Below are 15,209 nucleotides of genomic sequence, written 5' to 3'. Positions count from 1 at the left end.
ACAGCTTCCTGGTAATGACAGAAAGATACAAATGCACTTCCCTCCACCTCCCTGTTGATCACTTGCTGTAGACAGTGCTGATGGGGTTTGCTGTGGTGTGGATCCACACTTCCATAGCAAATTATGCCCAGAAAGGAGAGTTAAGAGTGAACTTCCTGCTTTGGATGATCAGAGAAGCTTTACACTGAAGGATAAAGCATATCCTAAAAGGAAGGATAAAGCATATTTTATTGCAAAATTATTCAGCCACTGGTATTCTTTCCATAGAGGGATGCATCATGGATCTGAGACTTTATTTTACTAAGTGTATAAGTGTAGGTTTCCCTCAATAAAGAACACTTGAGACAAAGTAATCTTCTGTCTGAGACAATGAAATTTGTTAGTGAAAAATAGTAAGTGCTTGTTTTCACTTCCACTGCAGCTGGAAACAGAAATTCAGCAAGTTTCAGAGGCCTACAAAAACCTGGAGAAATCATCCTCTAAGCGGGATGCCCTGGAAAAAGCCATGAGAAACAAACTGGAAGGAGAAATTCGTAGGCTTCATGATTTCAACAGGGATCTAAGAGGTAAATGAAGTAAAACTTCTGTTCTTCAGTGCTGGGGGTTTTTATTGTTACACTTACTTGGCAGGACAGAGTTTTGCTGCAGAATTCGTTGTCTAACACGACTGGAATATGACAGGGTACTCAGGTGCATTCAGTAGTCAGAGATTTTAAGCACTTGCTGGAGGAATGGAAAAGACAGGTTTAGGGGAGGGCTGTAGTCTTTCATTTCCAGCCTGTTTCTCATTGACAAGAAACATGTGATAAGCCAAATACCATAAACCAGATGCAAGCCTGGAATTCTCTCATGTCTTATATCCTAGAGACAATTTGTACAATTTGTTCAGTTTACATGAATGGAAAGAGGTTTTGCTGACTGCCTAATCCCACACCAGGCACGTTCACTTTATTTCCTGTCCAGTGACCCTTTTTGCACTGAGATACAAACTGCAGAGTGTCTGTTCTTCCTGAAGGTCTTGTCATTCCTTATCAACGTAGGCATCTGGTTTTTTGGATCTCCCTTCCTCTTGCAGAGTGAGATGTTATTGGTGTCTGGTTCTTGCTAAGAGGCTGAGGCAGCCCCACGGCTGGCAGCAGAGTGGTGTTGAGTGGTATTTGACCTTACTGGGGGGAAAAGTTTAAGCATTAGTTTGGAAGGTGGAAATCATGTGCAATTTGAGATTTTTGAAGTGCACAAACAGTTGTTTAAACTGGAAGTTTAATTTTTTTAAGAAAGGCTTCTGATTGTCCTGCATGCTCTCACTGCTTCATGTCTTTTACTAAGACTCCCAGAAATTGTTTTGCATCCAGGGAGTAAAGCCATACATTTCCCAGTACTGTACACAAAGGCCTGCATTAAATAATCTTATTCATAATAAAATACAGCATAAACATTTCATTCTAATTTTCACAGACTGATACAGTTTTCTAGCAGCTTGGAGCAGCAGAGCTGTTAAGCTGTTTTTAGGGTTTTACACTATTCCCTCAAGTCAGGTAATTGGACAACAGTAATTTAACCTCCTGTTAAGATTTAGAGGAGAGCTATAAGAGATCTTTTAATTGCATGGTGGGATTTATTTGTGTGGAAAAAATAAAGGTATAAATAGAAAAAATAAACTTCTGTGTTATAAATGTTTAAAATAATTTCTTTGGAACTTTAACCTGTTTTGTCTCATTGAGTGTATTTCCTTAAGGACATAATTAAAAACATTTCAAAAGTGTGTGCCAGCTTCTGATAGGCTGTAGAATTAGCAGATCCATTCCCCCAGCATCAGGAATGCCCTGAGCAAATGTAGCTTAATGCTTGAAAGTTGTTAATTATTTCTTTTGCTTTTATTGATTTTTTTTGCAGAACGCATGGAGACAGCCAACAAGCAGCTGGCAGAGAAGGAGTTTGAGGGGTCTGAAGACAATCGGAAAACCATCTCCCAGCTCTTTGCACAAAGTGAGTTTCACAGCCACTGTGGGTCAGTGGAAAGCTCCAGTCACCTGGGAGGGAGGCCAGTGCAGCAGGTTAATGATCAGCACAGAAACCAGGGCAGTGGCAGCCCAGAGCTGGCAGTGCAGAAAGGAGGAGGGATCCAAGAATTCCTTTTCTGTCAGTATCTAAAGTCCATCTGATGGAATTTATTAGAGATATTGGAGCATAGGTGATTTTCAGTTAAACCATAAAATTAGTGTTTACCCCGTAATTTACATATTTTATCCATCTGTTTTATTCCTTGAAAGCTTTGAAATTAATCCTTCCCCAGGCCTGCAGGAGTCCTGGCACGAGTTAAGGCCAGTAGGAGAGGAGCCTGGTAGGTCTCCTATCTCCTTCCTCTTTAATTTGCCACTGCCCTATCCTGTTCAGTAAAAATAAAGGGGATGAACACTCCTGCAGTCTGCTGGGCTGGGTGAGGGTCAGGAATTCTGTCCACAGCAGTGCATTTATCACAAGGCAAACCAAAATGATGGGTGTGAAATGCTGCTTTTCCTTTGTTCTGAAATGTCTTGAGGCCGACGGCGTGGGGCCAACTTTTCTCTCATCCCACATTGTGCTCCACCCTTCTGACAATGCTCACTTTTCTCCAATTGTTATATAAAAAGGTAGTGCAATAAAATTGCAAAACAGCGTTTTTCTGTGGTGTAATAGACACTGCAGCTACCCTGTAACCAGATTCTGGTGTCCCTCTCTTGTGTCATCTTTAGCTTATTCCTTGTGGTTTGCCTTGCAAGCAAATGGCTGTCAGGGAGTGAATTCCAAACTCCTGGTGGTTCTGGGAAGTGTGGGAGTTTAGTCTCTCCTTCTGCTGTTGGACACTGAGTTTCATAGGTGCACACAGAAATTGGGGAGGTCAAAGCTGTGGGGATGAACATGGAAGCCACAGTCCTGCATTTAATCACTCCCAGCATTTCTAGGGCTGCTGCAGTACTTGTCAAGTGAAGCAGTTCTCATTTGGAGAAAAGTGTGCAACAAAACCTCCAAAAGCCTCTCTGCAAGCATTTCCAGATTAACAAACAGCCTGGTAGCACTGACAGATACCTGCTGGCATAATGCCACCCTGTCTCAATGCAGCTCAGTCTCTGCAGTACAGTGTAATGTGCTCACACTGGCAGCAACTCATTCTTGGGTGGAGGAGAAATGCTGGGAAAAGATGGGCAAAAAAATCCCATCATGTGATGACATTTGTGCTTATGTCCTGGGCTGGCTCTGGGTTTGCTCTGCAGAGCTCTGGGTGCTGTTGGTGGACTGGTTTGTTTTGCAACCTGTGTGTGGGCTGTGTTGATTCCCTGGCAGAAGGGAATCTTTAGCTACTCTGTGTTGCTAAAGCTTTGCTCCTGGCTCTTTGCTGGCAGAAGAAAGGGAGTAATTGTGGTCCTGTAAATATAGTTATGCACATGCTTGCACAAATGGGCCTGTGTACTCCATATGCAGTCTGTCCTAACACCCAGCACCTCGTTCCTGTTTTTCAAGCCTTCCACTCCTTGTCCTCATTCCTTTGTCGTGGGATATTGGTTTCTGGAATGCAGTTTCTCTGGTGTCATCAGTGCTGGGTGTAGATCACTCCAGGGAGTATTCTGTGGTTGTGTATGCAGCAAGTGGGTTAATGTTATCTTTGGAGCTGGTTGGCTTGAGCTGGGAATGGCAGCATACACAGAGGACATCAGCTCTGTGTTGTGGCTTTGCCTTACACCCTTTGCGATAATTTCTCCAGTCTCCAATTATTTTTATCCTATCTATTTCTTTATGAAGGCAGTGCCCTGTTCCTGCAACACTCAGCACTGCTGCTCCAGCTCTTCCTGGAGAGCAGCAGAAAAGGATGAGCTGCTGTGTTTGGGGTGGCAGGTCTGCTCTGAGAAGGGACAGAACATGTATGTGTCTCACTTCAGGCCCAGGGGATCATTTTTACAGGCAGTAGAGGAAGACTGAGGAGTTCTTACTGCTGATTTGTTTTCTGACTCCTCTGAAGGTATTGCTGGGGGTTCCTCTGAGAAAGAACAGACCCCCCCTTCCAGTTTAGGGGGTCAGTGTGGAAAAAAGGAACACAAGTTTTTCAGGAACATCAGTCTGCTATCTCTCTCCCCAGCCCGAGATATTAAAATTACTCAGTTTGTTTTCCACTCTGAAAGCTCAGAGGTGAAGAGGTGCCAAGTTTCAGTAACCATCTGCATAATCACAGCAAATTACCTGAGTAACTGTACCGAGTGATGCACCTTCTGTTCCTTCTCACTATCTTTGTGGCACATTGTTGCTTGAAGGTACCATACTTGTTTTTCAGGATTACAGGTCCTTCTCTTCCTTGAAAGCCATGTCCTTTTCTTTTTTCTCTTAGCACTAGCTTTGCATTCTCTTTTTTGTGAGAAGTCCCAGTGCAATCTTCCCTTCACCTCTGGAGTGAAAGGCTCCTGAAAACTGAGCAGAGACAAGTGCTGTGCATTGATAACTGTCACTTTTTTATCCATAGACAAGGAAACACAGAGGGAAAAAGAGAAACTGGAAATAGAGCTGGCTGCTGCCCGCTCCACCAACGAGGACCAGCGGAGACACATCGAGATCCGAGACCAGGCCTTGAACAACGCTCAGGCCAAGGTGGTGAAACTGGAGGAGGAGGTAAGGATGCTGAGAAAGAGGAGTCAGGGTAGCTTGTGTTCCAGCAAAAGTGCCTGTGGGAATGAGTTTGTCTTGTGGAAGTTAGAAGGAAATGTGCTTTCTTCAAAGCTGTTTCTATCGGCTTAGCTTTGTGTTGACTAGCTAAACAGATAAGCCACAAATCTCTATTTCCTTGGAAATGCTTTTGTCTTAGCAGCCATATTTTGTTTTCTTTGTGTTTCAACTTGTAAAAGTGGGCTGGAAGTGGAATCTCAGCCCTGGAAAGCTGCTGAACTTGGCAGAAATTCAGATCTGGATGGACTTTCAAGTAATATCAGATGAATGTGGTTTGTCCCTTTGCCAGGTGTGGGGACAGTGCACATCATCGTATGTGCCCAACATTTGTAATAAGCTGGGCATGACCTTAGTTGTTTTCTCTCCCTTTCCTCCCAAGAGGGGATAATGCATTTGAGCTGCTCAGCTGGGCAGCTTTCACAGCAGTTTCTTTTGTAGCCTTGTCCCCCACTCATGGCTCTCACCTTTGTCCCTTCTGTGTCACAGTGTCTGTCCTTTCCTCCTGCCTTCTGCTCTCCTTGCAAAGGCCCCATTTCCCACTCCAGCCTCTACTTCCTTTACTCCTACTCTTCCTCCATGGAGAGTCTCAGGAGGAAATCTCCTGACCAAGCACACTTCCTCACTGCAGATTTGTTCTCCAACCCTGCCATCTCCCTGGCTACTAGCACTCAGTGTCACCCTCAGCTGGGCACTGTGCCTATGTCCACCTGAATTTTGCTGCTTTCAGAGACATTCCTCAAACCCTCCCCTTGTCTGCTTTTAGTTCTCTCTCCCTTCAGGATCCCATTGTGCCAACACAGGAGGAATATCAAATACTAAGTGAATATCCTCCTCTCCCAGGTACAGGTGTAGCTCATTTCTGAGTTTTAGCCTGCTCTTCTCCGAGCTCTGGATTTTCCTCAGTAGCCCTCCCCTGAACCTTCCTGTGTCTCTCTCCCTGGTGTCCTTAATTTTTGACCTTCCTTTAATCTCTTTATGGAAGCCTTCCCTCAGTCCCTCTGGATCTCTGCGGACCTGCTCTGCTCATTCAGGATGTTCTTGTGGGTTTACTGCTGTCATAGCCACTTTTAGCCTGGCATGGCTGACTTGCCCTTACTCAGGGGAGAGGGATCATTAGGTTATAGGGTAATTTACATCTGACATGGCTCTCTTTAGCTCTCAAACTATTCTCTCATTGATTCTGCAATGTATTTGAGCTCTTTGGCTTTCATTCACATTTCAGCATCTTATTTAAAAGTCTGATGGGTCACTAACTCCAAGTACCTGGGACATCCTTGTGGTTTCCCTGGAAAATGCTTGGAGTCGACGTGGATGAGGTGCTCTGATCAGCTGGGCCAGCACACACAGCACTTGGCTGGGTTGAGCCTCTGTGTAGGCACTCTTTTTGGCTCCCTCACAGTAAAGTTGAAGCCTTGAGGGGTAATAATAATTGTATGTTTTATTTTCAAAAGACTAAAGACTGCTCTTGTTTCACTAGAAGAATTGGGTTCAGTGCTGTGGCAAAGAATTTCTGCCTAGGTAGAATGGTGAAATAAGTAAGTCACTCTGGGCTAAATTGCATGGTAGCTTAAAAAGCACACATAGGCTGATCCAGAGTGAAATGATTTGCATGAGGGCTTGGTCACATGCATCCAACCTTTGCTCGAATCCCAGGGTGTGCAGGAAGTGCCACCCTTCCTGCTGTAGATAAATATGGAAGCTTCTCAGTGAGGGAGCAGGAATTAACTCTGCTTTTTCCTAGAGGTGAGAGAGAATAAGGGGAAACAAATGGTAAAGAGTCACTTTTGCAGGTTTCCCAAATCACTTTTTAATGAAATACTTAGGATTATAACGCATTTGTTGCCTCATTAGTGTTGAACTGTGGAAAGTTCTCCAATCCCCAGGCTGTTTGGTTACTCTGAAAAGCAGCCAAGGAGCTGCTCAGAGCTCAGGGCACCTTTAGAAGGGGCTGGGCACACCATTCTGAGTTAGTGGCATTCAGCGGCCAAGAGATATGAACAATTAGTGGATTATTTCTTTATTCTGGCCAGGTTAATCGGAGTGACTAGTCCCTGTAAGTGTCAGGAATTTCCAAACTGGTCCTGCAGCAGAGGGTGGAGTTTCTTAGGCTCAGGTTTGGCAGCTGCTCTGGCTCAGGGACTGAGGGGGGGATGCATATTTCAGTTGTAGCTTCTTATAATGTAAGTTTTCACCTTTTCTTTTTACCCTTTCCATTTTGACTTCCTATTAAGCAGAGTAACCTTGCCTTGTGTGCACCAGATCCTTTATAAAAAGAATATTTCCATTCTAGGGAGAGCTATAAGCCATATATGACTGTAACTGAATTTAAACGTTGCATTGAAATTGGAGCTTTAGATTCTCTTCAAAACCCTTGGCTTGAATTGCCAGCCTAGACAAAATCTGTAAAATGTAGACACTTGTCCACACCTGTGGAGCTTTGAGGGTTTTTATATATACTGGATTTTAGCATCCAAGTTAGAGTGAAAGGAGAGATAATGGGCTGCTAAATGTGATGGAGAACGGAGTGATCTTGGAGATACTGAAGTACAGTGTGAAGCAGTTGGATGCAAAAGTAGACATTCACAGAATGCTTCTCCTGTTAGCAGGGGTGAATTTGGCTCTTCAAATTTAGAACAAGCTGCCATTAAAGCTTTTGATAGTGTGGGGTTTATTTCTGCAAAGTGCAAAATAGGGGAGTGATCATAAATATTTAAAGCAAACTTAAATGTGTCTATGAACAGAATTGCTAAGTATGTATATGTTTTATATATAATATTTAAACTTTACTACTTCTCTACTCTCCATAAAGATACACAGTTATTAACCCCTAACCCCTATTTTCACTTCTCTATTTTTGTTCTTCTCTTTAGTAAATGTTCCACAGTTTTGCATAAATCAGCAGCTTACTAAATTTGTTTCTAGTCAAGTATTGGTCTGTGGTTTCTAAAATCAAAACTTCAGATTATTTTCATTACATGTAATACATTTGACATAAATTGAACATATTTGAGGTAAAATGTATTTTGGCTTACAAATGTATATCACAGTCAGAAAGAGTTAGTGATAATGTTTGGAGCTAAAGCAATGAACAATTCTCATTTTGGAGCATTTGTGAGGGTCTCAAGTGGGATGGCAGCAGGGTTGTGGCTGCTCACAGAGGATTTAACCCCATCTGCTCACAGACACCTTGACAGCCTGGAGCACGTGGAGCAGCTAAGCTGGGCTTTGCTTTGGGCCAGGGCCAGAACTGCTGGCTTTGCAGAAAGGACCATCCTGGCCCACCTGACTCTGAGTAAATGCTGACTTGCTGCCAGTCCTTACCAGACTTGGAATGCTGCAGGAGGGAGTTTGGTGCCAAATTCTTTATCTAACCGCAACTGCTGAGCGTGGAGGCCACGAGTGCTACTGGTTTCACTTTTTTTCCCCCTCAAACTTGGTCATTTCTGCTTACCCTATTTAATTTATACCATGGAAGACCACACTTCAACTTAAGAAAAGTTTGTGGGTTTTTTATGGTAGTGTAACTTGTACTCCTTTGCTCCACTGCTTTACAAATCACTTTTTTACCAAGTTCCTCAAGGATACAGCTTTGAAGAATAATGACAACCACCAGGAAGATAAAAACATCTGCTCTTTGCTGTCCTCAAACACACACACCTTGCAGTGGAAAGAGGAGACAGACAATCTCTCTAATGGGTAGAAACTGGGGGATAAGGCAGGGGACAAGTTTGAATGAAATGTCTTTTCTAAAATTGCTTGTGTTTAGAAGTTCTAAGATCCTTCAGCCATCACAATTCCACATGAAGCAGATACCAGCTGAGATACTGTGCTCATTTCTCACTGTGCTGTTGTGCAGAGAAAAAATGCTCTATTCCTGATAACACTGAGGGTTCTGTCAGGGGGAAATGCAAAAATACATTTCCCAATGACATCTATTGTACTTTTTATGCTGTGCCTGAGATGCTTTCAGAGCAGAGCTCTGGCTTGTAGGGAGGAGACCCAAAGGAGAGCTGTCTGCTTGATGCCTGCTCTAGTTTTTTTGCAGTCACTTCCCTGGGTCTATAAAAAGATATTCCTGGTCTTCACAGCTTTGTTTCACATAGACTCTGAGAGCTATCTAATACTTCTTTCAGGAAAGAGTTGCTTCTAAAAGGGACAATTTTTGGATGGCTTGTCACTCCTGGATGGATTGGGTGCCGAGGAGAGAAACCTCCCTGTTTTCCCTGTAACTGGTTCCCTCTAATGAGCTGCATTCTTGTGACAGAACTGCCTTTTTATTGCCGTGTCACTGTCTCACATGTTGTGCCTGTTAGTGATTTTCCAGCGGTGGCTTTGAGAGTTAGAACTTTATTTTAACACAAACAACCGGGGCGACGACATTGTGACATTGCCATGCCACAAACCCTGTTCCCTAGCACGGGGATAGTGTTACCAAATTGTTTCAGCAGGAATTCTTGCTGAGGCCACTGGCGCCTTGTTGGGCCTGAATTCAAACAAACTGAGGGTTCAAAGGCATCCTAGAGGAATATATTCCAACTGCAAGAGGGTGAGGTGATGTAAACGTGCTTGCTGGCTTTTTTTTTTTTTTAACTACATTTCTGCCATAGCAGGCAAATTCTTGTGGGGAAACACACTTTCAGCTGCATCTGAATGGATTCAGCTTTAGGATAAACCCAGAATGTTATGAAAACACCCTGAATATATTAAACAAAAGACTTTGAAGACATCAGAAATAGTGAGTGGGAGACAAGCAGATGCTGATGAGTGTTACCAATTTGCTGAAATAGGAGCTGTCCAAGATGAAGAGGGTAATGGCTGGGTTTCACAAAATGCCTGGGAGAGTTCTGAATCAGTGCAGGAAGTCTTCTCTTCTTCCCCAGGAAAAAAAAAAAAGAAAATCTTTGCTGAGTAACGCATCTGGAAGCAATGAATCTCTTTCCTAAAGGAAGATCCTTCCCCCTCACCTGCTGTGTCCAGGGCTGTGTTTGTCCTGCTCAGGCAGCTCCAGTTGGAGGATGTTACAGCCTCCTTTGTGCCTTGACTGAAAATCCCTCATTCCTGTGTGCCCCTGCTCCCTTTCCGTGAACCTCTGTGCCCTCCTCAGAGCCTTCCTTCTGCAAGGACCTGGGATCCCTGAAAGGCATTGCATGGTTTGTCAAAGCCTAAGTAAAGTAGGAACAGGATTTGTTTGGTCTTTAGAATGTTGTTAATTCCCTTTTTGCTGGGCAGTTGTCGTAATAATCAAATATCCCCTGTTTCTGAGAGGAAAACTCGTCTTTGGCCATTGTTTTTAGGCCATGCAAGTATACATACCAAGGGAGAGGGGAAGTTAAATGAAGCTGGAAATACTTGATCAGGCAGCCAGGGAGGCTTTCAGGGATATTCCCTGCATTGCTTTACTCTTTGTGCCCTGGATTTTGCAGAGCCCAGGCCAGTCATGGTCATCTTTATTTTTCTTGTCCTGAGTCCTTTACAGAATTTACATAAACTTTGTAGTAAATGGCAGCTGGAGAGTGGCTGCTCCTGTTTACATTGGTTTAGTTAGAATTATAGCCTGACCTCTGATGCTTGGTTAGGACGTTTTCCAAAGCAGTCAGGGATTGACCTGGAGATGATAAGGACATTATTAAAATTGTGCTGTAGGAAATGCTGGGAGTGGATACAGTCATCCTGCTGTGCTTCCAGACATGCACTGAGGTTATTTGAGATCTTACATCGTAAATAGGTGTTAAAATAAAGATATTCTCATTAGCAAAATGCTCTGCATTTTCAGAGCACCCTTGGAGGCAAAGCAGTTATGATACATTAAGTGAACATGAGCTTGCTTCTTAGTTAAATGCTGTACCATCAAAAGGAAAATTACTATCTTGTCAAATTTATTTAAAATTACATCCCAAAGGGTGTGACTGCATCCTTGTAAAGCTTCAGGAATGAACTCTTATCTACAGCAGGTGTTCTCTGCAAGGCCTGATGCAGAGGAGAGAATTCCTGTGTCCTTTGATGCCATCCCTGCCCTGGTAGATGTTGCTGTGGCCCTTGGCACTGAGCAGCCAGTTTTGGTGCTCTGCTGGGAGAGGGAGGGTGGGGAATCCATGGCAGATGACCAAGAACAAGCCTCAGCTCGCTGCCTTTTTTCCTTCTTCCCATCTTAGTTATGTCTTCAGCACCTTGGCAATACTCAGGAAATTGTTTCCAATTCCTGTCTTAGGAAAACAAGATCATACTCTTGATTTCTGGTAATGAAATCCCTCTGTGCTTGGAAGAATCATTCCTGATCCTCTTTACAATGAGAGTTAGATCTGGTCAGAGAGATGAAAACCAAAACTGTATAAATTTAGATTTCCCTTCTACCACTTCTCTAGAATCCTGGTTCACAGAAAAGTAAATTTTTCTCACAAATACTTGTAGTAGCAGAGTGCCAGAATATGCAGTGACTTAACTGAGGGCAGCAAGTGCATGAAATGAGATTATCTTATAGAGAAATGATAATTCTGACAAAAGACATTAGGAAAGTTGAGTTGTCTGGAGCACATCCTTTAAAGCTCACTGAACACCTGGGTTCCAAAACACTGAAAATTATTTGAAGAATTTGTGAATTAATTCCAGTTTTAAGCTGTTGAAAAGAATACACAAACCAGCCCTAAATCTTCCAACATTCCTAATTCTTCCTGATGCTGGAAGATGAAATGCATCTTGTGAAGGGAGAGAAAAAAATGTTGTCTTTGTGCAAAGCCACTGAACAAGCTGTGCCTGTACATTGGGGCTGGTGCCCGAGTCAGGCATGTGCAGGCAGTGCTGGGAGCTTGGGCAACAGCTTGTGTTGCAACTTTTCACCTGCAGGTTTGGCTGATGGGAGAACGTTCAAAGTGGATGTTTCAGTGGAATTTCTGTGTCCTAATTCTGCTTTTTGGCTGGGCTCTTGGTATTCTTTGAATGCAGGCCAGGGTGTTAATCCACACATATGCATACTCAGGTTTGGTAATTGTGAAACTCTAAAATGTTGCTGGTTGCTGCTTTTGCAGGATTTTACCTGCGTGTTAAAAAACTGCTCAGGAATTTAAATGCTTTGTAGTAGGTAATGAGACCAAATGTCAGCCACCTCGTCCTTAACTTCTTTTATGAAGAAGAGAGAGGGAGGAGAGCTGGTTTTGAAGAGGTTATTTTTCAGTTTGATGCATGGTATTTCACTGCTGGTGAGTTTATCAAGTTGTTTCTCACTCTTGTCCAGGTCAAAACCCAAGGTACTGAGTGCTCTCCATTTCTGGAGAGCTCTGCTTCTCACCCTATACTTATCACTTTGAGGGAGGAGAGCTGGTTTTGAAGAGGTTATTTTTCAGTTTGATGCATGGTATTTCACTGCTGGTGAGTTTATCAAGTTGTTTCTCATTCTTGTCCAGGTCAAAACCCAAGGTACTGAGTGCTCTCCATTTCTGGGTTCTGCTGCTCACCCTATACTTATCACTGCTGTTAATCTAAGTTTAAAACTGATGCATTAATCCACTCTTCAGTGAAGTCTGACAAACTTTAAATTGCTGTTATCAAGTACTATGATCTGGAATAAAAAGATTTATTAAGTATAACACATTTATTGATTTTCTGCAGAGCAGCAGTGGACTATTAAGTTACATTTAAATGTTCTCATCCCTCCCATTCCAAACAAGCTTGAAATCTTGAGCAATCAAAGAATAAAAATACCTTTCTACTGTACATGCACTGGTGGGAAGTCCTTTGGCTGGATTGCTCACTGTTTGTTGTAACTTTTATTATAAAATTCTTCTTTGGGGAAAATCCTCTAAGGCAGCAACATTCACGCTGTGAGATTAGATGCCTGCTGACTTTATGGAGAGAAAAAAGGGTACTATGTCTGGGATTAATATTGTTGGGAGACTTTTCTGTCTCTGCTCTTTGCATTGCCTGAAGGAAAAGGAGTGAGAAAAGGGAAAAATTTTTAAGAAACACATGATGAGACCTTTCTGAAGCAAAGGTGTGATGTAAGAACAGCTCGTGTTGTTCAGATCAAAGTATCCTGTGTCTGCTGAAACTGAGAGCAGATTCCTTGGGAGCACTGTCAGCATGGGGCCAGCCAGCACTGATACTTTCCCAGAACACTTTCCGCTTCCAAGAAGGACTTCCTGAGCCAAAAGTGGTGTCTTTTGTCTTTAATATCCCTCAGTGGACTTTTCTTCCATCAAGCTGTAGAGCAGCTCTTTGAACTCACATAAGGGAGTCTGTGTTTTGCATTGTGGTGCTTGTCTAGAACTTTGGCTCTGACTGTTGGGAAAAGTTGCCTTCTTCCTGCTATTTTTGTATTTCAGGGTTTATGACAATCAGAGCTACAAAAGCAGTGCCCCAGATTTGCTGCACAGGGCCAGCTAATTGCACAATTGTTAGTTTTTTCCTAAACAGAAAATAATGCCCACAGGTGTGCAGTATTCCCTCTATTTGAATAGAGCCGGGCTCTGGGTATGTTTTATTTTATTTTTTTAGGTCATATTTTAGTTCATTTTTATTCTGCATGAACAGTGGATTAACCTTGCTAAGACAGTTACTGGGGGGCTCAGTGTGGTACTTTTTCTTGCTTCTTGTGAGGCAGGGTGGCAGCTTGGTTTGCAGGATGAACAGTGGAGGAGGATGAAAGGGCATGGCAGGAACAGAGCAGGAGCTCTCAGGCCAAGAAGAATGGCCAGACTGCTGGGATAAACCTGGATAAACCTGGCATGGGGAGAGCCCGGGCCATGGCTGGTGTGTGCTTTTATCCTATTATTTTATTGTGATTGGACTGCAGTAGGATGCTACAAATTTTGATTCAGTTTCTGCCTAATCTTGTAAAAATGCTGCCAGCAATTTTCAATATTGCACTGAGAGTGTTCCCAACTTGTGGATCAGCTCTAAACACTGCTGCAGTTACCTTGGAAACGTGTGTCAAGTCACTCAAACACTGTTTCAGTCCCTGGTGCCCTTTCTAGTCCATTGCTGCTCTCAGACGTTTGCCACAGATAATTTCTTCTGTTTCCCCATCGTTACCATGGGGTCACTGAGGACAAAAAGGACAAAACCACCCAGCAGGAAAGCAGAGCTGGAACAGAGCTGTGACATCCTGAGTGGCCAGGCCCACTGACAGCATGGTATCTGGCATGAATCATGGTATGGTTTGGGCTGGAAGGGACCTTCAAGATCATCCAACTCCAACCCTCTGCCATAGGGATACCTTCTGCTGCTCCAAGCCTTGTCCAGCCTGGCCTTGGGCACTGCCAGGGATCCAGGGGCATCCACAGCTTCTCTGGGCACCCTGTGCCAGGGCCTCCCCACCTTCACAGGGGGGAATTCCTCACAACATCCCCTCTAAACCATCCCTTTTGTCCTGTCTATCCATCTTTCCTGTGGGCTCCATTCAGGTGCTGGCAGTCACCTGGACATCTTCCTCCCAGCTGGTGGCAAAGCCCAAAGTTCACTCACTCGTTCCCATTGTTGATGTTGTTTTTCTTGCTTTGTTTCAGCTGAAGAAGAAGCAGGTCTATGTTGAGAAGGTGGAGAAGATGCAGCAGGCCTTGGTTCAGCTGCAGGCAGCGTGTGAGAAGAGGGAGCAGCTGGAGCACCGGCTGCGCACCCGGCTGGAGAGGGAGCTGGAATCTCTCCGCATGCAGCAGGTACCCCCAGCCCTGCTGGGCTCCTGGAGGATGAGATTGCACCCTGCCCCACACACAAGAGAAAAACAGTGCATTTTTTATCTTGTGTTCTTAAAAAAATTCTTTTTCACTAGTTAGATTCATCGATTTCCTGGCTATTGTATTGCTTTTACCTGATTTAATTCTGTTTCAAACAGAGAATTTAGGTAAGGAGCAATAGGGGATCCATCTGTGAAAAGATCAGAAATAGCCTCATAGCTACATGCTGCTGTACCTTTAAATACCATGGTTATGTTATTTGAAATTACTTAAAAATTCTTGTTCACAGTTTGTGATTTTACATAAAATTCATTAACAACTGGCCTGAAAAGATGCCCTTCAAAAACCTTTTGAATTCAAAAAAGCACACAAGGCTAAACTAGCAAAGCCAATTCTATAAATGCAGTTGATGGAAAGAGATGGGAGGTTCATCCAGACTGTATTGCAGTATTCTTGAGAGTCTTTTTCCAGTGAAAAGAATGAATGAGAAGTAGATTGTGCAGGTGTGTTAAGAATTGCATTAACTCCAGCCTATGTTAAATACAGATGAACTGTCAGGTGTCTGAATTTTACTGGAAATAGGATGCAGGCCTGTGTTCTAAATCACATTTAGTGATTAGCTTTAGTGATTTAGCTTACTTTTATCCCCTAACTTCCATCTCTGCATAGGAATAGATATTTAAATCTTGGGGTTTTGCACTGGTTTTAGTGGGAGTTACAGTAGTTTCATAAACTTTTCTGGTCCACTTTTGGAAGATCACTTGCTCTAAACCTCACAACTTTTTACATTGAACCTGAGTCAACACAAAAAAATTATTTTCCTGTCATGGTTAAAACTTCTGAGCTCAACATAAA

At 43.2% G+C, this 15,209-nt stretch overlaps 1 protein-coding gene across 4 annotated transcripts in view; it reads left to right on the top strand.

Annotated features, from left to right (window-relative positions):
- AMOT (angiomotin) overlaps window positions 1-15,209 on the top strand; it is a 60,016-nt gene that overhangs the window by 35,138 nt on the left and 9,669 nt on the right. For all 4 annotated transcript variants that reach the window (XM_039731157.1, XM_039731156.1, XM_039731158.1 and 1 more), the window contains 4 exons: window positions 422-566; window positions 1,894-1,986; window positions 4,490-4,635; window positions 14,187-14,336. In XM_039731157.1, coding sequence (XP_039587091.1) covers window positions 422-566; window positions 1,894-1,986; window positions 4,490-4,635; window positions 14,187-14,336 — 534 coding nt within the window. The remainder of the gene's footprint in view (window positions 1-421; window positions 567-1,893; window positions 1,987-4,489; window positions 4,636-14,186; window positions 14,337-15,209) is intronic.

Source organism: Passer montanus, unplaced genomic scaffold (genome assembly GCF_014805655.1).
Source record: "Passer montanus isolate IOZ18808 unplaced genomic scaffold, ASM1480565v1 scaffold76, whole genome shotgun sequence".
NCBI classification, from domain to species: Eukaryota; Metazoa; Chordata; class Aves; order Passeriformes; family Passeridae; genus Passer; species Passer montanus.
The sequence above is the reverse complement of the archived record's forward strand: the minus strand, read 5'-3'. Positions and strand labels throughout refer to the sequence as shown.